The sequence below is a fragment of the Coregonus lavaretus genome (genome assembly GCF_964263955.1).
Source record: "Coregonus lavaretus genome assembly, contig: HAP1_SCAFFOLD_345, whole genome shotgun sequence".
NCBI classification, from domain to species: domain Eukaryota; kingdom Metazoa; phylum Chordata; class Actinopteri; order Salmoniformes; family Salmonidae; genus Coregonus; species Coregonus lavaretus.
The window spans coordinates 204,612-230,000 of NW_028164097.1; the positions used below are offsets into that span (position 1 = coordinate 204,612).

General features: G+C 45.5%; 1 protein-coding gene across 1 annotated transcript in view; it reads right to left on the minus strand.

Moving 5' to 3' along the window:
* The window catches only part of LOC311117457 (serine/threonine-protein phosphatase 6 regulatory ankyrin repeat subunit A-like), a gene marked incomplete at its 5' end in the record, with an annotated part of 54,593 nt that extends 33,561 nt beyond the window's left edge, over nucleotides 1-21,032 (minus strand). Inside the window, 12 exons of the mRNA XM_084192381.1 lie at nucleotides 3,456-3,596; nucleotides 3,930-3,998; nucleotides 5,432-5,578; nucleotides 5,847-5,961; nucleotides 6,147-6,225; nucleotides 6,613-6,825; nucleotides 7,061-7,203; nucleotides 7,640-7,727; nucleotides 12,759-12,959; nucleotides 13,087-13,157; nucleotides 13,342-13,403; nucleotides 21,010-21,032. Coding sequence (XP_084048507.1) covers nucleotides 3,456-3,596; nucleotides 3,930-3,998; nucleotides 5,432-5,578; nucleotides 5,847-5,961; nucleotides 6,147-6,225; nucleotides 6,613-6,825; nucleotides 7,061-7,203; nucleotides 7,640-7,727; nucleotides 12,759-12,959; nucleotides 13,087-13,157; nucleotides 13,342-13,403; nucleotides 21,010-21,032 — 1,352 coding nt within the window. The remainder of the gene's footprint in view (nucleotides 1-3,455; nucleotides 3,597-3,929; nucleotides 3,999-5,431; nucleotides 5,579-5,846; nucleotides 5,962-6,146; nucleotides 6,226-6,612; nucleotides 6,826-7,060; nucleotides 7,204-7,639; nucleotides 7,728-12,758; nucleotides 12,960-13,086; nucleotides 13,158-13,341; nucleotides 13,404-21,009) is intronic.
* Between the last annotated feature and the right edge of the window lie 4,357 nt (nucleotides 21,033-25,389).

Sequence of the window (25,389 nt, forward strand, 5' to 3'; positions counted from 1 at the left end):
CCTATTCTATTACCCCAGTGATATCTGAGACGTGCTGAGAGCTAGTCACATAGTAAAGGAGACATACAGTTGAAGTCGGAAGTTGACATACACTTAGGTTGGAGTCATTAAAACTCGTTTTTCAACAACTCCACAAATGTCATGTTAACAAACTATAGTTTTGGCAAGTCGGTTAGGACATCTAATTTGTGCATGACACAAGTAATTTTTCCAACAATTGTTTACAGACTGATTATTTCACTTATAATTCACTGTATCACAATTCCAGTTGGTCAGAAGTTTACATACACTAAGTTGATTGTGCCTTTAAACAGCTTGGAAAATTCCAGAAAATGGCTTTAGACGCTTCTGATAGGCTAATTGACATTGTTTGAGTCAATTGGAGGTGTACCTGTGGATATATTTCCAGGCCTACCTTCAAACTCTGTGCCACTTTGCTTGACATCATGGGAAAATCAAAAGAAATCAGCCAAGACCTCAAAAAAAAAATGTGTAGACGTACACAAGTATGGTTCATCCTTGGGAGCAATTTCCAAACATCTGAAGGTACCACGTTCATCTGTACAAACAATAGTACGTAAGTATAAACACCATGGGACCACGCAGCCGTCATACCGCTCAGGAAGGAGACGCGTTCTGTCTCCTAGAGATGAACGTACTTTGGTGCGAAAAATGCAAATAAATCCCAGAACAACAGTAAAGGACCTTGTGAAGATGCTGGAGGAAACAGGTACAAAAGGTACTGAAAGGTCAATCAGCAAGGAAGAAGGCACTGCTCCAAAACCGCCATAGAAAAGCCAGACTACGGTTTGCAACTGCATATGGGGACAAAGATCGTACTTTTTGGAGAAATGTCCTCTGGTCTGATGAAACAAAAATAGAACTGTTTGGCCATAATGACCATTGTTATGTTTGGAGGAAAAAGGGGGTTGCTTGCAAGTCGAAGATCACCCTCCCAACCGTGAAGCACGGGGGTGGCAGCATCATGCTGTGGGGGTGATTTTCCAAGCTGTTTAAAGGCATCTGGGGAGATGGCGCCGGAGAAGATGGCTGCCGTTTTACAGCCCTCTAACCAATTGTACTATAATGTGTGTTTTTTCGCGTTATTTGTAATTTATTCTGTACATAATGTTTCTGTCATCGTCTCTTATAACCAGAAAGAGCTTCTGGATATCAGGATAGCGATTACTCACCTCATATTGGACGAAGATTTTTTCTTCAACGAGTCGGACGCGAAGGATATCCTACAGACACCCGACAAGGACCAAATCCCCGTCATTCGCAGGAGAAAGAGACGGAGATATCGTGGACGTAGGTCAGGGTGCCTTGTAAGAATCCGACGGCGAGCAAGTAAACTGCCTCTTCAATCAATCCTATTAGCCAATGTTCAATCATTTGAAAATAAATTAGAAGACCTACGATTACGGTTATCCTACCAACGGGACATTAAAAACTGTAATATCTTATGTTTCACCAAGTCGTGGCTGAAGGACGACATGGACAACATACAGCTGACGGGATATACGCTACATCGGCAGGAAAGAGCGGCTGACTCCGGTAAGACAAGGGGTGGCGGTCTGTGTATATTTGTAAACAACAGCTGGTGCACAAAATCAAATACTAAGGAAGTCTTGAGGTTTTGCTTGCAAACGCCATGCTCTATCAACTGAGCTACATCCCTGCCGGCCATTCCCTCCCCTACCCTGGACGACGCTGGGCCAATTGTGCGTCGCCCATGAGTCTCCCGGTCGCGGCCGGCTGCGACAGAGCCTGGATTCATAGAAAGTGTTACAAATGTTCTCCTGTCATCTTATAGGAGATCCATTCATGGATTTAGTTATGGCTTGAGAATGTGACTGGTCTACGGAGTTCTCCTTTATGTCTGTCTTTGTATGTGACAACAACTTTTCTGTATTATGTGTATTTCCACAATCAATAATCATAAACGGTACTTCACTATGAATACTTTTGACTATGTGGTTTGAAGTACTTTACCGTTATCTTGCACATACATGAAGACTACTATAGACAGAAATCAATGCAGTAATGTTTTATTAAATAAAGGCTCTGATTAAAATATAATATTAATAAAATCAGGCATTTGGCTAATTCTTCTTCCCAGAAGCTCCTCTGAATGGTTTGGAGATGGCTCTGGAGAGAGCGTGTAACACCCTGACTATGAGTGGGCGTTTACGGGACTGGGACTCCTGGGGAGCAGGGGCCGGTGTGGTTGTCAGGTCCTCCTTGGGAGGGGAAGTGGATGGAACCTCTGGAACCTCACACTCAGCATCTGTCATAAGAACATTTCATAATCAGAAAATGAATGTGTGTGTTTGTGTCTGTCCGTCTGCCTGCCTGTCCGTCTGCCTGCCTGCCTGCCTGCCTGCCTGCCTGCCTGCCTGTCTGTCTGTCTGTCTGCCTGCCCGTCCGTCTGCCTGTATCTGTTGTCACTGTTTTAACAAGCTTGTCATAGGGTGATACATCAATATGACATTATCGATGCTTATCACTTACCCTGAGAAATATGAGTCTCTCTGAGACGTTTGGTAGGCAGTGCATCCTGTTTAGGGTGGCTCTTCGGTTCCCCTTTTGTCTTGAACAGCTGTTGACAAAACACATCAGGACAACTGAGCCTGTGTAAAATACAGAGTGTGCATCCCAAAAGGCACCCTATTCGCTACATAAGGCACTACTTTTGAAAAGGGCCCATAGAGCGCTGGTAAAAAGTAGTGCACTATATAGGGAATAGGGTGCCATTTGGGACATAGCCATTGACTCTCTCCCATGTGTATTAGGCTTGAATTACAGCGTCCTCACTCAACCTCCTAAAGACAATGACAACAGTATTGTTCTAATGCTGAGAGACAATAGGGGTGTAGTGAATCTGTAGGGTAAATTTCAGCCCTGCCTTACAGAGGTAATCTCAAAACACAGAGCACCCTACCTTAATCATGATCTTTGGAAACTTATGCATTTTCGGTAGGAAACGCCACTTCCTGTTACGCAGACGCGTAATGGACTGCGTTGTAGCCCTGATTGTCCCTGATCCCTGGGTTAGCGTCGTTTCACAGCAAATATTCCAGACACCTAGAGGTCAGAGGTCAAGAGTTCACTAATCATTATACCAACATCAAGACAGACAGATAAGCAAGCAGAGACACTTTCCCAAAGGAGACGTGGCCAAGCTTTCACACTGCAGATTTTAACACTAGTATGTATTCAAACACGACCAACAACATACTCTAGACTACAATGAAATGTGAAAGGTCATGGCACCACAACATACTCTCCAGACTACAGTGAAATGTGAAAGGTCATGGCACCACAACATACTCTCCAGACTACAATGAAATGTGAAAGGTCATGGCACCACAACATACTCTCCAGACTACAGTGAAATGTGAAAGGTCATGGCACCACAACACACACAACAGTAAGAGAGGTGTGAGACGTACTTTCCGTCTGTGTCGGAGGCAGCAGCGTAGTGGAGCGGGGTGCAACCCCTTTTATCCAGATCGTTCACACTGGCCCCAGACCCCACCAAGGCAAACAGACACTGGTAGTTACAATTGGCTGCCGCATAATGCAGAGGACTCCTAGAAGAACGCACAGAAACCATTCAACATCAACAACAGAAACAGCTTATTGGAGCTGTAAAACATTTACATTTTACATTTAGCAGACACTCTTATCCAGTGCGACTTACAGGAGCAATTAGGGTTAAGTGCCTTTCTGCAGGGCACATAGATTTTTCACCTAGTCGGCTAGGGGATTCGAACCAGCAACCTTTCGGTTACTGACCCAACGCTCTTAACCGCTAGGCTACCTGCCGCCCAATCTTCCCCATAATAATTCCTATATGCCCCTATACTATATTCCCCATTATCATAAAGATCACATATGAAAGTTATTTGATGCCACAGACAGACCTTCCGAAGCTGTCCTTTCTGTTGAAGTCTGCCCCTGTGTTGAGCAGCAGATTCAGACAGTCCAGGTTCCTGGTAACAAGATATCAAGTTCAGAAAGGCTCTCGTACATCTGAGCTATCAGGTGGATGGTAACAAGATATCAAGTTCAGAAAGGCTCTCGTACATCTGAGCTATCAGGTGGATGGTAACAAGATATCAAGTTCAGAAAGGCTATCGTACATCTGAGCTATCAGGTGGATGGTAACAAGATATCAAGTTCAGAAAGGCTCTCGTACATCTGAGCTATCAGGTGGATGGTAACAAGATATCAAGTTCAGAAAGGCTCTCGTACATCTGAGCTATCAGGTGGATGGTAACAAGATATCAAGTTCAGAAAGGCTCTCGTACATCTGAGCTATCAGGTGGATGGTAACAAGATATCTAGTTCAGAAAGGCTCTCGTACATCTGAGCTATCAGGTGGATGGTAACAAGATATCAAGTTCAGAAAGGCTCTCGTTCATCTGAGCTATCAGGTGGACGGTAACAAGATATCAAGTTCAGAAAGGCTCTCGTTCATCTGAGCTATCAGGTGGATGGTAAAAAGATATCAAGTTCAGAAAGGCTCTCGTACATCTGAGCTATCAGGTGGATGGTAACAAGATATCAAGCTCAGAAAGGCTCTCGTACATCTGAGCTATCAGGTGGATGGTAACAAGATATCAAGTCTAGAAAGGCTCTCGTACATCTGAGCTATCAGGTGGATGGTAACAAGATATCAAGTTCAGAAAGGCTATCGTACATCTGAGCTATCAGGTGGATGGTAACAAGATATCAAGTTCAGAAAGGCTCTCGTACATCTGAGCTATCAGGTGGATGGTAACAAGATATCAAGTTCAGAAAGGCTCTCGTACATCTGAGCTATCAGGTGGATGGTAACAAGATATCAAGTTCAGAAAGGCTCTCGTTCATCTGAGCTATCAGGTGGACGGTAACAAGATATCAAGTTCAGAAAGGCTCTCGTTCATCTGAGCTATCAGGTGGATGGTAAAAAGATATCAAGTTCAGAAAGGCTCTCGTACATCTGAGCTATCAGGTGGATGGTAACAAGATATCAAGTTCAGAAAGGCTCTCGTTCATCTGAGCTATCAGGTGGATGGTAACAATGAGAACCTGAAAGAAAAGAGAAACCCGTACACTGCTCTTGCTAGTATCACTGTTTTTATAATGCTACTAAAAGCAATAATAAAAAGTGATACTAGCAAGAGCAGTTTGCAGGCTTCTCTTTCAAGAAGATATAAAGACAATTTAGACCAGAGCTCAAGTCAATACCACCATGGCATGGAACCACATTATACAGAAATGATACCGCACTAATGATCTATACGATTTTTTAAATAACTCTAAACAATACTGCTAAACCATGTGAAATGTAAGAGTGTGAATATGTGTTTGTTCTTTCTGGTGGCTTTCCAGTTCATGAACTAAATATTCCTTGGTGTAAAGCCTGGACCAGTCCACTCACCCTCCAGCTGCTGCAGCATGTAAACAGGTCCTTCCAAAGTCGTCAGGGGTGTCTATATCAAAGCCTGATGAGAGGAGCTTCCGACAGCAGTCAGAGAACCCACTGAGAGCAGCCAGGTGGAGGGGGAACATCCCATGGACGCCTCGCCTGCAACACATTTTTACATTTTAGACTTTAAGCAGACACTCTTATCCAGAGCGACTTACAGTTCATTCAGCTAAGATTGGAAACAGCACCACATCACAGTCCTCATTAAACCCCACAGCAGATCAACACATCAGCATGCTGCAATGCCCTGTCTATCAACCCCCCACACACCACAATGTGTTGAGCATAGTCTCCAAGCGGCTATTCGGTCAATGACAGAATTGCAGATGCATGTTGCATTATTGCTGGAAACTGTGTGTGTTCTCACTTGGCTGTGTCAGCTCCGTTCGTGATGAGTGTATTGATGAGTAACTCGTGGCCGTAGCGAGCAGAGATGTGCAGGGGTGTGTTTCCATTCTTATCTTCACAGTCGATCTCAGCACCTACAGAACACACACACACACACACGTCAACCACTTGACCCAAGAGGCATCATGAAGCATTATGTTCAACCACATTGCAAGTAACATTGCTCTGTGCCAGTGAATCATGGTTTGAAGACTAAAGACAATGCTGAAGAGCCTACTGGTTCATATATATTCAGTTGAGAGCATTCACAGCGACTCACCATTCTGGATGATGGCTTGAGATCTGGAGAAGCGTCCGTGGATGGCCGTCATGTGGAGGGGGGTCTTTCCATCTTTACTCTGCAGATAGAAAGACAAAGATGGTTCACACGGCAGTCTGTGCTGCTGACCACAGGCAAAATCAAACACGTATTGGAGGAGCGCTTGATTGCATTTAGTTTGCATTGTTAGGCCTATTCCATTGGTATTTGAATGTAGACCAGGGCCAAATACTAAGCCATGTGCTGCGTCAGTGTGTGCGTCCCAAATGGCACCCTATTCTCTTCATAGTGAACTACTTTTTGAACCAAAGTAGTGTACTTATAAAGGGAACAGGGTGCCATTTGGGACACAGGCAGTGCCACCACGGCTCCTTGCTCTATGGGCCCCTGGTCAAAAGTAGTGCACTACATAGGGAATAGGGTGTTATTTAGTTCAGACACAGTGTTGGTCATCCGGTCTCCTCACCTTGATGTTGACGAGGGCCCCGTTGCCCACCAGCAGCTCCAAGCAGAGCGCCCCATGGCGCAAGGCGGCCGTGAAGTGGAGTGGGGCGAAACCCTTCTCGTTCACCTGGTTCACGTTGGCGCCGCACTCGATCAGCTCATTCACCACCACGTCCTGCCCGTTGTAGCATGCCACGTGGAGGGGGGTGTTACCGTAACCATTGGGCTCATTTATCTGGAGGGAGCAAGGGAGGGAAAAGAGTGGAGAGAGAGAGGGGGGGGGGGGGAACAAAACAATACATTCCTGATCAGGTCACTTGGTTCTGAAAACCCCCTGGCCCAAAACACTGGCTCCAACCTCCATCTCTTCATTACTTGAAAGGAAATCATTCGCCAACCCACTAGAGCTCTGTATTTTCATTGAGTTGTAATTGAACAGTGACTACACATTTGAATGCGTGTTGACTCACATCCACTCCAAGGTCCAGGAGGTACTTGACCACACTGATCATTCCACTGGAGGCTGCAGAGTGGAGAGGGGTGTAGGCCTTCTTGTCTTTACAGGACACCTCTGATCCATGAGAGGCCAGAAGTTTCACCACCTCAATGTGCCCTATGGTAGAGAGAGAGGGGGAGGGATAAATAGAGAGAGAGAGAGAGAGAGAGAGAGAGAGAGAGAGAGAGAGAGAGAGAGAGAGAGAGAGAGAGAGAGAGAGAGAGAGAGAGAGAGAGAGAGAGAGAGAGAGAGAGGGAGGGAGATAGTAAGGGGGTTAAGAGAGAAACAGAGATACAAACACAGAGAGATAGGCAGAGAGAGGGAGAGATAGATTAGTTTACAGTGGTACACAGCACCATAAGCAACACCTACATCATGTTAGTACAACTGAAAACATCTAATCAACCTACTAAGTACATGATTCTGACATAATAACACACTAGACGTGGCTCATACAGCTGAGCTGTGAGACTAACACACAGTCCATTCATTCATTCATTCATTGGTATAAAGGACATTAGTCAGAATGTAAATGATGTGGTAAACTCATCACCCATGTAAGCAGCCCAGTGGATTGCTCGGCGATCCTTCTTGTCAAAGGCATTAATGTTGGCTCCTCTGGAGAGAAGCAGCCTCACCATCTAACAGGGAGAGGAGAGCGAAACAAAACACAGGTTGAGGAAAACTAAACAGCAAAATCCGCTAAATCTGGCTTCAAAGCCTCCCCTTTAAAAAATATATTTTGTATTCACAATGAATGAAAGATAACATGTAAAGACATGGTACATTTCTCCCCTTTTAGTCCCCCTTTGACCTCCCCCTCTCCCCAGAATGCCTCCAAACACATTTAAAAAGAAAGGGAAAGTAATTGACTTACATGTCAGAAAACAAAACAAAAGTATACAACAACGTTACTTCAAGCAAAAATGTAATAGCCTAACAATTTCAGGTGATTAAGTGATTTTATAGGCCTATATAGCAGTAATCTCAAGGTGGGGCCAAGAGTACAAATTTGGAGGAAGTGTTTGGAGCTGTTCAAAATAGGATATCATCGGGTCCCAGGAGGAATAAAATGAGTTGGTTGACCCTCGAATGGTAACTTCATTTTTTCTCATTTTAGGAACAGCTTCAGATCTTCGAGCCAAAGAGAGGCTAAGGGAGGATTGATAGATTTCCAATCCAATAAAATCCTTCTGCGGGCTAACAGGGAGGCAAAGGCAATGGCATCTAGCTGTCTATTGGTCAGAGAAGGATTGTTGTTTGGTACTCCAAAAATAGCAATTTCTGCACTAGGCTGCAACTTTATATCAAATGCTTCAGAAAGGGTTTTAAATAGTGGACAAATAATCTGCCAGACGGGGACAGGACCAGAACATGTGGGTCAAGTCCACCAAGGAGCTTTTACACCTGTCACATGTACCATCAATATTTGGGTAGAATTTGGACAATCTGGCCTTACTGAAATGGATACGGTAAAGTACCTTAAACCGTATAAGGCTGAGCCGGGCACAAGAGGAGCTTCCATTTACCCTCAGTAAGGCATTTCACACTCAGATCGGATTTTATTCAAAGCCTCCTCTGAACAAACTCAAGCATACAACTAGGGCTGTGATGGTCATGGAACTTCAGGTGTCGGTGATTGGCGTGTCTTATGTACGTGGTCATCGACAAAACTGACAGCTGACAGGGGGGCGGGACGGACATTAGCAAAGGAAAACATTAGCGCGTTTAGGCCAGTCTTGCTCTCAATTTTGGGGAAGCTAATTTTCTCCATGAAAAATATCAAGTATTCCATGCATCATCACATTTGCAAACATATTTTTGTTTTGTTTTTTGTTTTCACCTTTATTTAACCAGGTAAGCCAGTTGAGAACAAGTTCTCATTTACAACTGCGACCTGGCCAAGATAAAGCAAAGCAGTGCGATAAAAACAACACAGAGTTACATATGGGGTAAAAAAACATAAAGTCAAAAATACAACAGAAAATATATATACAGTGTGTGCAAATGTAGCAAGTTATGGAGGTAAGGCAATAAATAGGCTATAGTGCAAAATAATTACAATAGTATTAACACTGGAATGCTAGATGTGCAAGAGATTATGTGCAAATAGAGATACCGGGGTGCAAAAGAGCAAAATAAATAACAATATAGGGATGAGGTAGTTGGGTGGCCTAATTTCAGATGGGCTGTGTACAGGTGCAGTGATCGGTAAGGTGCTCTGACAACTGATGCTTAAAGTTAGTGAGGGAGATAAGAGTCTCCAGCTTCAGAGATTTTTGCAATTCGTTCCAGTCATTGGCAGCAGAGAACTGGAAGGAATGGCGGCCAAAGGAGGTGTTGGCTTTGGGAATGACCAGTGAGATATACCTGCTGGAGCGCAGACTACGGGTGGGTGCTGCTATGGTGACCAATGAGCTAAGATAAGGCAGGGATTTGCCTAGCAGTGATTTATAGATGGCCTGGAGCCAGTGGGTTTGACGACGAACATGTAGTGAGGACCAGCCAACAAGAGCGTACAGGTCACAGTGGTGGGTAGTGTATGGGGCTTTGGAGACAAAACGGATGGCACTGTGATAGACTACATCCAGTTTGCTGAGTAGAGTGTTGGAGGCTATTTTGTAAATGACATCGCCGAAGTCAAGGATCGGTAGGATAGTCCGTTTTACGAGGGCATGTTTGGCAGCATGAGTGAAGGAGGCTTTGTTGCGAAATAGGAAGCCGATTCTAGATTTAACTTTGGATTGGAGATTCTTTATGTGAGTCTGGAAGGAGAGTTTACAGTCTAACCAGACACCTAGGTATTTGTAGTTGTCCACATACTCTAGGTCAGACCCGTCGAGAGTGGTGATTCTAGTCGGGTGGGCGGCTGCCAGCAGCGTTCGATTGAAAAGCATACATTTAGTTTTACTAGTGTTTAAGAGCAGTTGGAGGCTACTGAAGGAGTGTTGTATGGCATTGAAGCTCGTTTGGAGGTTTGTTAACACAGTGTCCAATGAAGGGCCAGATGTATACAAAATGGTGTCGTCTGCGTAGAGGTGGATCTGAGAGTCACCAGCAGCAAGAGCGACATCATTGATATACAAGGAGAAAAGTGTCGGCCCAAGAATTGAACCCTGTGGCACCCCCATAGAGACTGCCATAGGTCCAGACAACAGGCCCTCCGATTTGACACACTGAACTCTATCTGAGAAGTAGTTGGTGAACCAGGCGAGGCAGTCATTTGAGAAACCAAGGCTATTTAGTCTGCCAATAAGAATGCGGTGGTTGACAGAGTCGAAAGCCTTGGCCAGGTCGATGAAGACGGCTGCACAGTACTGTCTATTATCAATCGCGGTTATAATATCGTTTAGGACCTTGAGCGTGGCTGAAGTGCACCCATGACCAGCTCGGAACTTATGTAAAATAGCTGACTATTCCTAATGTGATTAGTAAATTGGATAGTCATAATTTAGGCTAATAATATAACTCAATCACAGGCTGTTCAATGCAGCGGGTGGTGGAGTAGGTTTCTTTTCACTGGAAAAATGTGGCCTTTTATTATTTTAAAATCACGCAATTCTACTACACTTTATATGACTAGAGAGATTAGCAGAATATTTTTCAACACGACTTTCAAGTGGCACTGACCCAGTGATAAAGACAGTGAATATGCACACTCACCAGGGATATAGCCGATGCCAATGATACTGTTCCCTCAATTAAGTTGAGGATTTTGATCATTAAAAAGACATTAGTATTTTCATCTTCTTCTCTTTGAAGCAATAAGCCAATTGCTTTCCAAACTGTTTTCCCTCCATTGTATTTTGAAAAATTGCGATATGCCTGGTTGAGCCTCTCTTTCACTGACATTCACAACTCAACAGTCATCTATTTGGAAGCCTATTCGCCGCACCCGCTGCCTTCCGACAGGCTACGCGATTTAAAACAATCCAGAAGAAGCTAATGATCATGCTTTCTGGTATAGTATACACACGTAACATGTAGGATTCCCAGAATATGTTCTATATTCTCATTATTAACTCATTATAATCAGTGGTTTAATTAGAGTATGATTGGCTAAATAAAACAATGGGCCTATGGTAATGCAACATTAAGTGATTCAAGGAAACTAGCCTATTTTGTTTGTTTATTTGCTCGGGCATCTGAATTACAATTATTCATGAACAATCATTTTGCATAGCTTATTCTTTTAATATTGAATAGCCTATAAATGGTTATTACAGCTTAGTTATTAAAACTTAATTTCTCACAAGAATGAGGTTGTGAATTGGGAGGTTCAGCTCGGTCTGGGCCTTACTAGGTCCCCCTGTTAAATCGCCAGCTCTGCTAAAAAGTGCCCACCAGAGTTCTACATAGGCCTAGAACACGGCCTGTGCTCTAGCTTCACATTGATGGTGACAGCGAGATGGAGATTGTGGCCAAAGCAATTTAGCCAAGGCCAGTTCAGTTGCCTCACTTCAGCCACAATGTTGGCCCTGTTGTCTGTGGCGATACAGGACATTAGATTTTCATCAAGGGCCCAGTCAAGGAATTCCGAACGCAGGGCTTCGGAGAGTTTGTCGGCTGTGTGGTATTCCGGAATGTAGGTTGTTTCCAAACAGTTGGATTTCAGTGTCCAGTCTTTCGTCAGATAGTGCACTGTTAGGTTCATGTAAGGAGTCATATTTACACTTGACCACATGTCCGTATTCAGTGCAAAAATAAACAAATCTACGTCCTTTAGCTCTGTCTGAACCTCCCCCTTCACCTTGTTGAACAAGGTAGGGACCGCTGTTTGAGACAAATACTTTCTCCCCGGTAACTCGTATAGTCTGTCAAATTTCCAGAGCATTTATTTGAAGGCGGGTTTCTCCACCGTTCGTAAAGGCACCATTCCTATGACTAAATAACGAGTTCCAGTGTCTGGCAGTGCTCGCCACTTATCGGTGTCCCGTTTGTGGTGCTGGAATTCTTAGTAGGTAGCCTATGGGTTTGGCGCATATTCTGCAAACAGGCTGGCCAAGTCATCTGGTTCTCCATCGTCATTAGGTGTGAAACTGAAATGTGCCCAAACAGGTTGTTATGGGTTTTTTTTTGCAATGAGAGCCATCTTTTTCACCTCACTCCTCTGATCTACTGTAACAATGAAAAAGGTCAGAGGTGAAGGTCAGAGGTCAGAGGCTACCCACCCACCCCCAGCCTGTAGGCTATAGATCTAGAGGTACTATAGTTACCCCCGGTCCCCACTTTTCACCTTACCCCCCCTCTTCAATTAACCTGAATTGACCTTCAAAGATTCTCTCCTATTCGCACATAGAGCAGATTTGGTGATTGCGGTGCATCAAAAGATAGTCCATCTATTAAACTGTCTATATCTCCTCCAACTAAGTCAGCAAAACAATACCATATAATCAAGAGTTAACACTCCCGCTATGGATAAAGTATATCTACATTAAAATAAAAGGTGATAAAACATTTTATGGAGAGAAAATCATACTTGGTTTTGACGGTTATTTTATTTTCATGGCGTTCTTCATCCAAAACCGTCAATGTCACGGTTATCCAATTACCGTCACAGCCCTACATTCAACCAATATAAGTAATCGGATGCACAGTAAGCTCAACGTGGGGATAGGACAGGTATAAAGTGTAGACTACAGTGTGTAATCATGTCCATGCTAATTGCTAACCTCCTGGTGTCCACTGAAGGCTGCATGGTGCAGCGCCGTGCGCCCGGCCCGGTCTGACACGTTCACGTTGCTGAGGAGAGGGACCAGGGCCTCGGCACAGCGGACTGCCTTATTGGCCGCAGCGATGTGGAGCGGCGTTTGCCAGTTCTTGTCCCTGGCGTTCACGTCAGTAGAGTGTTTCAATAACACCTGGACAGCCTCCTACAGGAACACAGTTCAAATCATGTTCAACTTTGTTTAAAGTGCATTTAAAAATCACAACACACTTAACAGTCAAACACATATGCACAGGAGTGTGTGTGAGGGCTGACAGTATCAGTACACGTACCTCACTGCAGGAAGCCACGGCCCGGTGCAGAGGAGTGAGCCACTTGTTGTCTTTGGCATTTACTCTGGCTCCTGGGACACAGACAGAAAAACAGGTGACAGACTGACAGGGGGACAGACCGACAGGGGACAGACCGACAGGGGACAGACCGACAGGGGGACAGACCGACAGGGGACACATTCAGTGCCTAACAACACACTATACAATACAAGTAAAATGATATACAACATAATTCTGACAAAATAAATGACATACCTGTACACGAAGAGACAACACACAATAGCTTAGCCCTTGGTGCAGCCACAGCTCTCGGGCACCTGCGTGAGCACATAGAAAATCACTGTCTAATCAGAGACTTCAACACATTAGTTCCCACAATGAGTTAATCAACCTGCCCATCAACAATAAGCACTGGGACTACATAACAGAAGCCATAAAGTTGAATTTTTAAGTCACATGCCCACTGGGCTAGTTTGTTCCCACCACAACCCACCAGGATGATGTCTGAAGGAGCTAGAAAGTTCCCCTCTACCACTCCTGCCTCCCTCAACCGAGGTACAATATCTGCGCGCAGAGTAGTAGCCATGGACCCACTATCTAACATCCCCTTCAGCTCAACTTTATCCTGTACTAGCACAGTGGTGTAAAACAAACTGTCATTCTGAGTAATTCTCATTGTGTTCTGAAAAATGACTGTGTTGTTCTTGGGTACTGACTCACAAAAGTAAGAATAAACAGATTGGATATCATCATCAGTGGAGGAAAAATAAGAATGCCCCACATTGCCCTCCTCAGAACGGAGGCTTTCTAGTTTTCCTGAGACCTGCCAGTCTGTCCACATCCAGGGTTCTGTCGCTGCCCAGCCTCACTACAGTCAAAGCTCATGTGGCCCGGAGAAAAGCACTTGACGCACAGCTGGTGCATCTGACAGTGAGCTTTGGTCCAGTGATTAGTGCTTCCACAGTCAGAGCACTCATGCTGACGTTTGTGGAACTGTTTACGGGGCCCTCTACATTTAACATGTTTAAGTCATTTAGCAGACGCTCTTATCCAGAGCGACTTACAGTTAGTGCATACGTTACTTTTTTTTTTTTCATACCCCCCGTGGGAATCGAACCTACAACCCTGGCGTTTATTGGGGATTTATTATTCTCCTAAATTGATGGGATGACTAACTTAGAAAGAATGCATTCTTGACTGGGCTAATGTAGGTTGTGACACCTGGCAGGCTGTGATTGATGTGAAGAGCTGTTTTAGGGGGTAAAATGAGATAAGGATTGTTTCTCCAAATGCTAGACTATGCTGGTTCTTTGTGATCTGTGAACCTTCCTTGGACGTAGGAATGAGGTCTAAGGGAGCTGGCTCTTCTCACTATGACAGGTTGTTATGATAAACTTGTGCCTGGCTGAAGTGTGCAACAAATGGCGCCGAGGAGATGGGACCAACACCTGAACCAACGGATTGGCTGAGTAAAGTTAAAACCACACTCATTCCTTTACTCTAATTGGCCAGCAGAGAAGTGGGAAACTTTCTCTGTCAGAGTATTTGAGTATTGGATCTGAAACAATGTTTTAGTTCTCTGAAGTGCCCTGCGAGGTATTTCAAAGAGTCCGTATATACGAAACATCATATTTACCATTGAAGTTTTTTGCATTAATTAAAATAACTAGTATATCTTAGAAGTCGTGTTGACCTCTTTTGTTCCTAATACCAGATTTGAATTGACGCGACTTTGACAATTGGTGACCCCGACGTGATCTGGTAGAAGGGACTTCGCTGGATACTGTCCGGCCCATTTGGTCACCTCTTTCATCGAACCGTGTGTTTCACAAACTGCCCGGGCTTCTAAAAAGGTAAGCAGATACCTATTGTTAAATAACTAAAGATCTGCACATTGGCTTTATCCAAATTAATTTTGTGAAACACCTGTCTGATGTAAGTGAACTCAATTATGAAACTATTATGAGTAGATAAGCACAATATTGTGACATGCAAGCCTTTAGTAAATGTGATGTTTAAACCATGGTACCAGAGAGTATTGGTTCTACCGGCAAGGTCCGTGAGATACGGCTAGGTTCAGGAGACAATACTGACATCTACCGGCAAGGTCCGTAATTGCGACAATACGGCTAAGGTTCGGAAGATATAGGGAATAATTGGTTTAAATAATTGCTATCGGCAAGGTTCGTAACTACGACAGTACGACTAAGGTTCGAAGAATTATACCGGCAAGGTCCGTAACTGAGATACGGCTAGGTTCGGGAAATTTTTGATAATACTGGTGACTGGCAAGGTCCGTAACTAAGGGTTGCGGCTAGGTTCAGCACAGTGTTTTGAATAAAATAGACGCGGCTGTGTGCCCAAATAGATTGTGTGTGGAATATAAGTGTGTCATTTATGACTGTGTGACATATTTGACTGTATGATAGGATTATGACTGTGTATTGTGAGTGAGTGCGATAACTGTGTACTATTTTTGCTGTGTGATAACTGTATACTACGTTTAACTGTGTACCATTTTTGACTGTGAATACAAAGAATATTTTAAAACAGTAAATGATGAGAATTACAATTAGGAAATAAAGTTTAAAGTGTGCAAACGTTAACAAAAGACACCCATAGGAGGTACTATAAAAGTTAGACAGTGCGAGTGTTGTCGTATGCATGAAAGTGTGAATGATAAACCTGTATACCTTGATAGAAAACAAATTGGGAATCAAAAGACGTTTGTGGCTGTCCAAACGGTATAATTTGGGAATAAATGTTGGATTTGTGTTTACTCAAATCATATAACCCGTCAGTAACAATCGAAAACATGAAATGAAAAGTGATGAATGAGTGTGACTGAACTAAAACGTTTGAACTGATATATTTGAAATATAACATTTGATGTTTGACATAGCGTAATACTGCTTTTAAATAAGTAAATTGAAGTGATTTGGTGTGGCGTTTAATTTGATGTATCAACCATTGGTTAAATAATTGAAAAACTTGGGTTTATTCGTTCAATTTACCAATTGATGTGTGGCGTTTAATTTGATGTATCACCACATTGGTTAAATTATTGAAAAACTTGGGTTTATTCGTTCAATTTACCAATTGATGTGTGGCGTTTAATTTGATGTATCGCCACATTGGTTAAATAATTGAAACAATTGGGTTTATTCCTTCAATTTACCATTTGATGTGTGGCACTGTAAGAATACTGCTTTCAAACAATTAAGGTTGAAATAACCTGGCGCCGAGTTTAACTAATTAGGTGGGAATAATAGATAGATGTACTTTAAATAACTAAATAGCGGACGAATATTACAAATTAAAACGAAAAAAACATGACTACCAGCGGAGAAGCGGAAAGAATATTGAAGGCTCTAAAATCCACACTTGAAACAAACGGAGGAAAAGATGGAAAAGAATGGAGCAGGCGAGGAGAAAAACTTTATAGAGAATGGATAGACGATGGTTGTATACTGTCCCCCGATGGAGTGCCTGTAGAAGGCGAACCAGGGAGAATACTGGAGACGTTGAAACGGAAAACCCAGAAAGCAGAAGGCGAATGGAAAAGTGAAGGAGAGCCCCGCAGTGGCAAAATTAAAGACGCAATGGAGAAAGCAAAGCTAAAGGAGAGGATTGGCCTAGCAATGCTTGGAAAATTGAAGAAACTGTGTGCGGAGAAAACAGGACAAAAGGAAAGGACCCGTTTATACCCACCCTTACCAACAGCGCCACCACCATATGAAGACCACCCAAAAACAATGGCTCCGGTTCTGGATATAGCGGGAAAAGTCCACTATCAACAAAGGACAGATGAGGGGGAAGAAGGAGTGTGGGTCAGAAAGAGCGATATGACTGACAGAAGGGGAGAAGTGGATGGCGGGCGGCAGGTAGCTTAGTGGGTAAGAGCGTTGTGCCAGTAACCGAAAGGTCGCTGGTTCTAATCCCAGAGCCGACTAGGTGAAAAATCTGTCGATGTGCCCTTGAGCAAGGCACTTAACCCTAATTGCTCCTGTAAGTCGCTCTGGATAAGAGCGTCTGCTAAATGACTAAAAATGTAAAAAAAATGTAAATGTACTTCTAAAAGCTGCAAGAGCGCTAGAAAAAGGAGTGTTTGAACTGAGTAGAATTGAGGGAGAGACGGGGAACAGATGCGGAACAGAAGGAGGAGGGAGTATTTACGGTGACGGTGAGAGTGAGAAGGAAGAGAGAATGAGCCTAACTGGAGGAAACGTAAGAGGTGGTCTAGCCCAGGGGGAGTGGCAACGAAACAAGGATGCTGAAGAAGGGGAAAGGAGGGAGAGACTTGAGAGACAGAGAGATGAAGAACGACTGGAAGAGTTGAAGATGATAAAAGAGGAAGTACGACACCAGGAAGCACAATTGCAAAAGTAAAAAATGGAGCTCAAAGCGAACAAGAACGGAAGTGAAAGTGAACGCTCACCAGTAAGGGGACACTGTATTGACCTCAGAGATGAGGAGGAAAGAGGGAAACAACAAAAACTAATATGTGGAGCTTTTGATGGAGACATATGGGACAACAATGATGGACCTGCATACCATACCCGAGCCAGGGCCCAGTCCAGAGAAGGACACAAAGGGGGGCAGTACCCGTTGAGGGAGACCCCAGGGGGGGTCTCAGTTTACAAGCCATGGTCTCACAGAGACATACAGACACTGGTGGACAGTCTCCCCCAACCTGATGAATCTGGACACAGATGGGTGAAGTCTTTTGAGAGTCTCACAGCAGCGGATGAACTCACCATAGGTGATATGGTTACTGTAATGAACAGGTGTATGGGAGACCAGGAATGCAGAGAGATAATGACCTCTGGGGGACTGAGAGGGCAAGTGTGGTCGGCTACAAGATTTGACCCCCACCGCAGTGACGTATGGAATGTCATAAGGAGGAAGTATCCTACCCAGGCCAGACCCGAACTGATGAGAACTCTGATATTGAATGACGATGAAACCATACCAGCATACATGAAGAGGGCTAAGTGCCTCTGGAGGCAAGCATGGAATGAAGAACCAGGAAAAGACACCATGAAGCACCTCTTCCTGACAAACTGCTTGGGGGGACTCCCGGATCAGGCTCGAGCTGAATGTGAAAAAGTTGTGGCAATCACCGCAAAATCAATTCCGGAATTTACCGAGATAGCACAACACCATGTGGAACGATGGAGAGAGGGTAAGCGAAAGGAAGAGGATGAACTCAAACAACTTCAGAAAAAGGTTCTGAAGAAGCAACTGACAGAGGACAAGCCGGGAAAACAAATGGTGGTAACCAGTACCCCAACATCTAATCCTACCACTCCTGCACCCGGAAATGATACTACTGCTGCAGTTACTGCTGTAATACAGGCAATGACGGAAATGATGGCACCTTCTGGTCCTCCTGGATATGGTGCACCCGCATACCAGCAATCCTATATACCACCACGACAACAGGGATACACCCCTAGATACGCTGACCAAGGGTGTTTTAACTGTGGGATGCATGGCCACCTGGCAAGACACTGTTATCTCCCAAGACAGGGACAACAAAGAGGGAGGGGTTACATGGGACAGTCCAGAAGACAAGCACCGAGATACCAACAAGGATGGGGAAACTGGCAAGGAGGAGGAATGCCAGTCCAGCAGCACCAACCACCACAACAGCAGAACCGAAAACAAGACCCAGCAGTGCCTAACGCTGCCTTCCTGCCCAGCATGTCATGGCTGGGTGATGAACACAATTACCAATGAAGCTGCCCAGAAACCCATAAGGATCCCACCACCAACATTTACACTTTCCCACCAGGTTCAGAGCCGATAGTGACATGTTCGATTGGAGGAAGACAACATAATATGCTGATTGATACAGGATGTACATGGTCTTCTGTACAAGCAACATATCAACTCACTACCAAAACACAAGCTTTCTCTGGGGTTTCTGGGGCTATAATGAGAAAGCCATACACAGTTCCATTGGAGGTTGTATGGGATGACCAACAGGTTACCCATCAGTTTCTATACAACCCGGAATGCTCAATGGGGCTCATGGGGAGGGACCAGCTTTCCAAACTGGGATGTAGTATCTATTGTAACCAGGAGGGTTTACATGCATCCATCACGCCCATAGATGATCTCATGCCAGTAATCATGAAAAAACTCTCCGACCCCCCTCACATGCTATATGTGGGAACACACCTAAACGAGGAAGATGAGGAGGAAGCATATGTTTACTGGCTGAAGCTCATGGATACTGACCCTGATGCTCCCCGAGTATGCAGAGAGTTCCAACTATGGAAGGCCTGGATACAGACCTTAAATGCATACTATCCACCTGAGGACCCTCCGCACATGACAATGAACTATACCAGGGACTTGGATGAAGCCTGGGAGGAGGAAATGGACGATAGGCGCCCGATTGTGACCAGCAATTATATGTACATACTCAAAGAAGGAGTGGCTACCAGCTGCATGGTCATGGATGGAGACGTGGTACTCACAGACAAATGGTTTGCTCTTCCTAATGATTCTATGCCGCATGTTACCCTTCTCGTGGGATTTGGATATGAGGCAAGATCTCTGGGACCAGCGGTAAAGGCAGCAAGTTGCCTACGGTGGAACAAAACCTCTTGTTACAAAGTGGAAAGCGCATTCCTTGAGGGAAATCAAGTATGGAGAATTAAACTCAATGTGGATGATGTGTCAAAACCAGAGGTTGTGAGGAGATCACGTTACCATGGCAGGGAGATGACTGATCATCCGGATACTCCTAACATTTTCAATCAACTACCAGAGGAACTGTGGACAACAAGTGCTGAAGATGTGGGGCTGGTTGATGTAGAACCAGTGGTTGTCTCCATTCGAGAAGGAAGTGAACTCACTATCCCAGTTCACAAATCTCAATACCCTCTCAGTGAAGAGAAGACGAGGGGTATTGAGCCTACGATATCAGGACTCCAAAAAGGACAGGTTATATATCCAACCTGTTCTGTGTGGAATACACCCATCCTTCCAGTAAAGAAAGGTGACACTGGGAAATGGAGGATGGTGCAGGACTTCAGACCAATCAACGAAGTAACTGTACCAGATGTTCGACCTGTACCAGACCCATATCTGGCCTTACAGAACATTTCACCCACCCAAGATTGGTTTACAGTAGTGGATCTCGCCAATGCATTTTTCTGCATCCCATTACATCCAGAGTCCCAACCACTTTTTGCATTTACCTATAGAGGGCAGCAATTTACGTATTCCCGACTTCCACAAGGCTACCGTGATTCCCCGGGAATCTTCAACGCTATCCTGAAGAGCCACTTGGAAGAACTAACATTACCTGAGGGGGTGACACTACTCCAATACGTTGATGATCTTCTGTTGGCAGCACCCACTGCTGAGTCTTGTTTGCAGGCCACCAAGTCCCTTCTCCTGTTGGTGGCCAAAAAGGGATACAAGGTAAAGAAAGAGAAAGTGCAGTGCTGTCGGAGAAGTGTCCAGTTCCTGGGAAGAGTGCTGTCAGGGAAGGGACAAGCTGTGTCTGTGGCTCAGAGGACCTCCATCTTGGAACATCCCAAACCTACTACTGTACAACACCTTTTGTCATTTCTTGGCCTTACTGGATATAGCAGAACGCATGTGCCAGAATACTGTCTTAAAGTGGAACCACTGCGGGCAATCTTGAGAGAAGCAGGAAACAGAAACCTCACAGCAGTCCTTAAGTGGACTCCGGAAGCAGAGGCAGCTTTAATCCAACTCAAACAGATGCTGGCACAGGCTGAAGCACTGTCCTTACCCGATTACACCACGCCATTCTGTTTGGATGTTTCGGAGCAGGATGGTTATGTACATTCCATCCTGTATCAGAAACAAAAGGGGGAAAGAAGAGTGTTACACTACTATAGCGCGAAACTGGACAACATTGAAACAGGACAGACTGACTGTGCCAGACACATGGCTGCCATTGCAAAAGCTATAGGTAAAACAGCCCACATTGTGATGAGACATCCACTTGAAATCAATACAGATCATGGGGTGACCGCTTTTATAGGCTCCAAACTTTTCACAATGTCCAGTAAAAGAAAATCCAGCATAACAAAGGCCATCACTGCAAAGCACATTACATATGTGACAACAGCAACCAATATGACCGATGGTATGGGTTTTGGAGAACCACATGTCTGTGAGGATAGAGCAGCCAAACAGATTAAAGTCCGAATGGACCTGCAAAACTCACCCTTGGAGGGGAACAAAATCACCCTGTTCACTGATGGATGCTGCTACAGGTCAAAGGACCCAAAGGAAGGAAACACTGCTGCCTATGCAGTGGTGAAACAAGACACAGAAGGAGGACATTAAGTAATGGAAGCAGAGAAACTTGGTCCCAATGAAGCTTCAGCACAGTTAGCTGAACTTAGGCCGTTGAGGAGAGCTCTACAACTAAGTGAAGGAAAGAATGTGGACATCTACACAGACTCTGCCCATGCACATGGGATTGCACACATTGATGGACCACAATGGATGAGAAGAGGCTAGGCTAGATATTGCAAAAATCAGATATACAGACTACATGCAGGCACTAATTTCTCTTGTTGAAAGATTGTCTAAACAGGTGGTGGAAGTGCGCACTCCTGCTGTTGAAACCACGGACGAGAACAGAGACATCCTGGTGGGAGATTGGGTGAGAGTGAAGGTGCATTCCAGGAAGTGGACGGAGCCAAGGTGGGAAGGGCCTTTTCAGGTGAAAGAGGTATCAAGTCACTCGCTGAGGGTAAACACGAGTAAGAAGGACGTGTGGTACCACAGACCACATTGTGCCAAAGATATAGTTCCAGGAAGAACTCTAGATCAAGTACAACAGGACTTGGCTGCAGACGGGGAGGATGGTATGGTTACTAGCGGGGCTGGCCCTATGGGGAACAGTGACATCCAGTCAGTATCATAATATAGTCATTACCTTACAGGAAGGGGAATCTCAAGTGATGTCCCTAGAACCATGTAAGATCTGGTCATGGAGGAATAGGGCTAGTGGAATTGGGGACACTGGTTGCAATTGGAACCAGAAGGAAAACTGTAACAAAATGTATCCCCATGTGTTAAAGAGAAGTACTTATCTGTGTGGGGGAAAGTGGTGTCCATATTGGGATTTTATGATTACAAATGTTGGCACCTTCTGGGAATGGCGTAGAGGCTATCCATATGTAATAGGAGATGCTTCTAAAGCAGCTAGGTTTTCAATGATAAGGGGTGTGCAGGGGTCAAAAGGGGGTGCATGTAAAGGTGATGAAATCCTACTAACCATCCAAGACATTAAACTTACAGACGCAGGTGTGTACACCTTAGCAGCAGTACGATCCGGACCAGACACCATGGGTGTGTTCACCATCGTGGTCACACCCAAACCTGCAGCTGGGGAGAGACAGACCCAGTTGAACCACATCACCACATCACCACATCACCACATCACCACTCCAGGACCAGCTCAGCTTCAATCCACTAAGGTCCACTGGAGAGTTCATCAATGAGCTTGACGCCTTGATAAGTTCCTTTCCTGAGGATGGCTCACCCCTCACAGTTTTGGGGGATTTCAACCTCCCTATGTCCACATTTGACTCATTTCTCTCTGCCTCCTTCTTTCCACTTCTCTCCTCTTTTGACCTCACCCTCCCCCCCTACTCACAAGGCAGGCAATACGCTTGACCTCATCTTTACTAGATGCTGCTCTTCTACTAATCTCACTGCAACTCCCCTCCATGTCTCCGACCACTACTTTGTTTCCTTTTCTCTCTCGCTCTCCTCCCACACTACTCACTCTGCCCCTACACAGATGGTAATGCGCCGCCGCAACCTTCGCTCTCTCTCTCCCACTACTCTCTCCTCTTCCATCCTATCATCTCTTCCCTCTGCTCAATCCTTCTCCCTCCAATCTCCTGAGTCTGCCTCCTCAACCCTCCTCTCCTCCCTTTCTGCATCCTTTGACTCTCTGTGTCCCCTATCCTCCCGGCCGGCTCGGTCCTCCCCTCCAGCTCCGTGGCTTGATGACTCATTGCGAGCTCACAGAACAGAGCTCCGGGCAGCGGAGCGGAAATGGAAGAAAACTAAACTCCCTGCCGACCTGGCATCTTTTCACTCCCTCCTCTCTACATTTTCTTCATCTGTTTCTGCTGCTAAGGCCACTTTCTACCACTCTAAATTCCAAGCATCTGCCTCTAACCCTAGGAAGCTCTTTGCCACATTTTCCTCCCTCCTGAATCCTCCCCCCCCGCCCCCCCCCTCCTCTCTCTCTGTGGATGACTTCGTCAACCACTTTGAAAAGAAGGTTGACGACATTCGATCCTCGTTTGTTAAGTCTAATGACACTGCTGGTCCTACTCACACTGCCCTACCCTATGCTTTGACTTCTTTCTCCCCTCTCTCTCCAGATAAAATCCTGCGACTTGTGACTGCAGGCCGCCCAACAACCTGCCCGCTTGACCCCATCCCCTCCTCTCTTCTCCAGACCATCTCCGGTGACCTTCTCCCCTACCTCACCTTGCTGATCAACTCATCCTTGACCGCTGGCCATGTCCCTTCCGTCTTCAAGAGAGCGAGAGTTGCTCCCCTTCTCAAGAAACCAACACTCGATCCCACTGATGTCAACAACTACAGACCAGTATCCCTTCTTTCTTTTCTTTCCAAAACTATTGAGCGTGCCGTCTTTAGCCAACTCTCTTGCTATCTCTCAGAATGACCTTCTTGATCCAAACCAGTCAGGTTTCAGGACTGGTCATTCAACTGAGACTGCTCTTCTCTGTGTCACGGAGGCTCTCCGCACTGCTAAAGCTAACTCTCTCTCCTCTGCTCTTGTCCTTCTAGACCTGTCTGCTGCCTTTGATACTGTGAACCATCAGATCCTCCTCTCCACCCTCTCCGAGCTGGGCATCTCCGGCGCGGCTCACTCCTGGATTGCGTCCTACCTGACCGGTCGCTCCTACCAAGTGGCGTGGCGAGAAGCTGTCTCCGCACCACGTGCTCTCACCACTGGTGTCCCCCAGGGCTCAGTTCTAGGCCCTCTCCTTTTCTCCCTATACACCAAGTCACTTGGCTCTGTCATATCCTCACATGGCCTCTCCTATCATTGCTACGCTGACGATACACAACTAATCTTCTCCTTTCCCCCTTCTGATAACCAGGTGGCGAATCGCATCTCTGCATGTCTGGCAGACATATCAGTATGGATGACGGATCACCACCTCAAGCTGAACCCTGGCAAGACGGAGCTGCTCTTCCTCCCGGGGAAGGACTGCCCGTTCCAAGATCTCGCCATCACGGTTGACAACTCCGCTGTGTCCTCCTCCCAGAGTGCGAAGAGCCTAGGCGTGACCCTGGACAACACCCTGTCGTTCTCCGCCAACATCAAGGCGGTGACCCGCTCCTGCAGGTTCATGCTCTACAACATTCGGAGAGTACGACCCTGCCTTACACAGGAAGCGGCACAGGTCCTAATCCAGGCACTTGTCATCTCCCGTCTGGACTACTGCAACTCGCTGTTGGCTGGCCTCCCTGCCTGTGCCATTAAACCCCTACAACTCATCCAGAATGCCGCAGCCCGTCTGGTGTTCAACCTTCCCAAGTTCTCTCACGTCACCCCCCTCCTCCGCACACTCCACTGGCTTCCAGTTGAAGCTCGCATCCGCTACAAGACCATGGTGCTTGCCTATGGAGCAGTGAGGGGAACGGCACCTCTGTACCTTCGGGCTCTGATCAGTCCCTACACCCAAACGAGGGCATTGCGTTCATCCACCTCTGGCCTGCTGGCTCCCCTTCCTCTGCGGAAGCATAGTTCCCGCTCAGCCCAGTCAAAACTGTTCGCTGCTCTGGCACCCCAATGGTGGAACAAGCTCCCTCACGACGCCAGGACAGCGGAGTCACTCACCACCTTCCGGAGGCATTTGAAACCCCACCTCTTTAAGGAATACCTGGGATAGGATAAAGTAATCCTTCTACCCCCCCCCCCCCCAAATTGTAAAGTGGTTATCCTACTGGCTATAGGGTGAACGCACCAATTGGTGCGTCGCTCTGGATAAGAGCGTCTGCTAAATTACGTAAATGTGCCCTTGAGCAAGGCACCTAACCCTAATTGCTCCTGTAAGTCGCTCTGGATAAGAGCGTCTGCTAAATGACTAAAATGTAAAATGTAAAATGGGGGGAAGAGGGCATATCCTATGTTGACTTATGACAAGTTCATGGACTAGGGCCCTATAAAATAGGCGTTGCGGACCGAATCACGGAATCCAGACATTAAACCCAAATTCAACAATATTCAAACATTTATTGAACTTA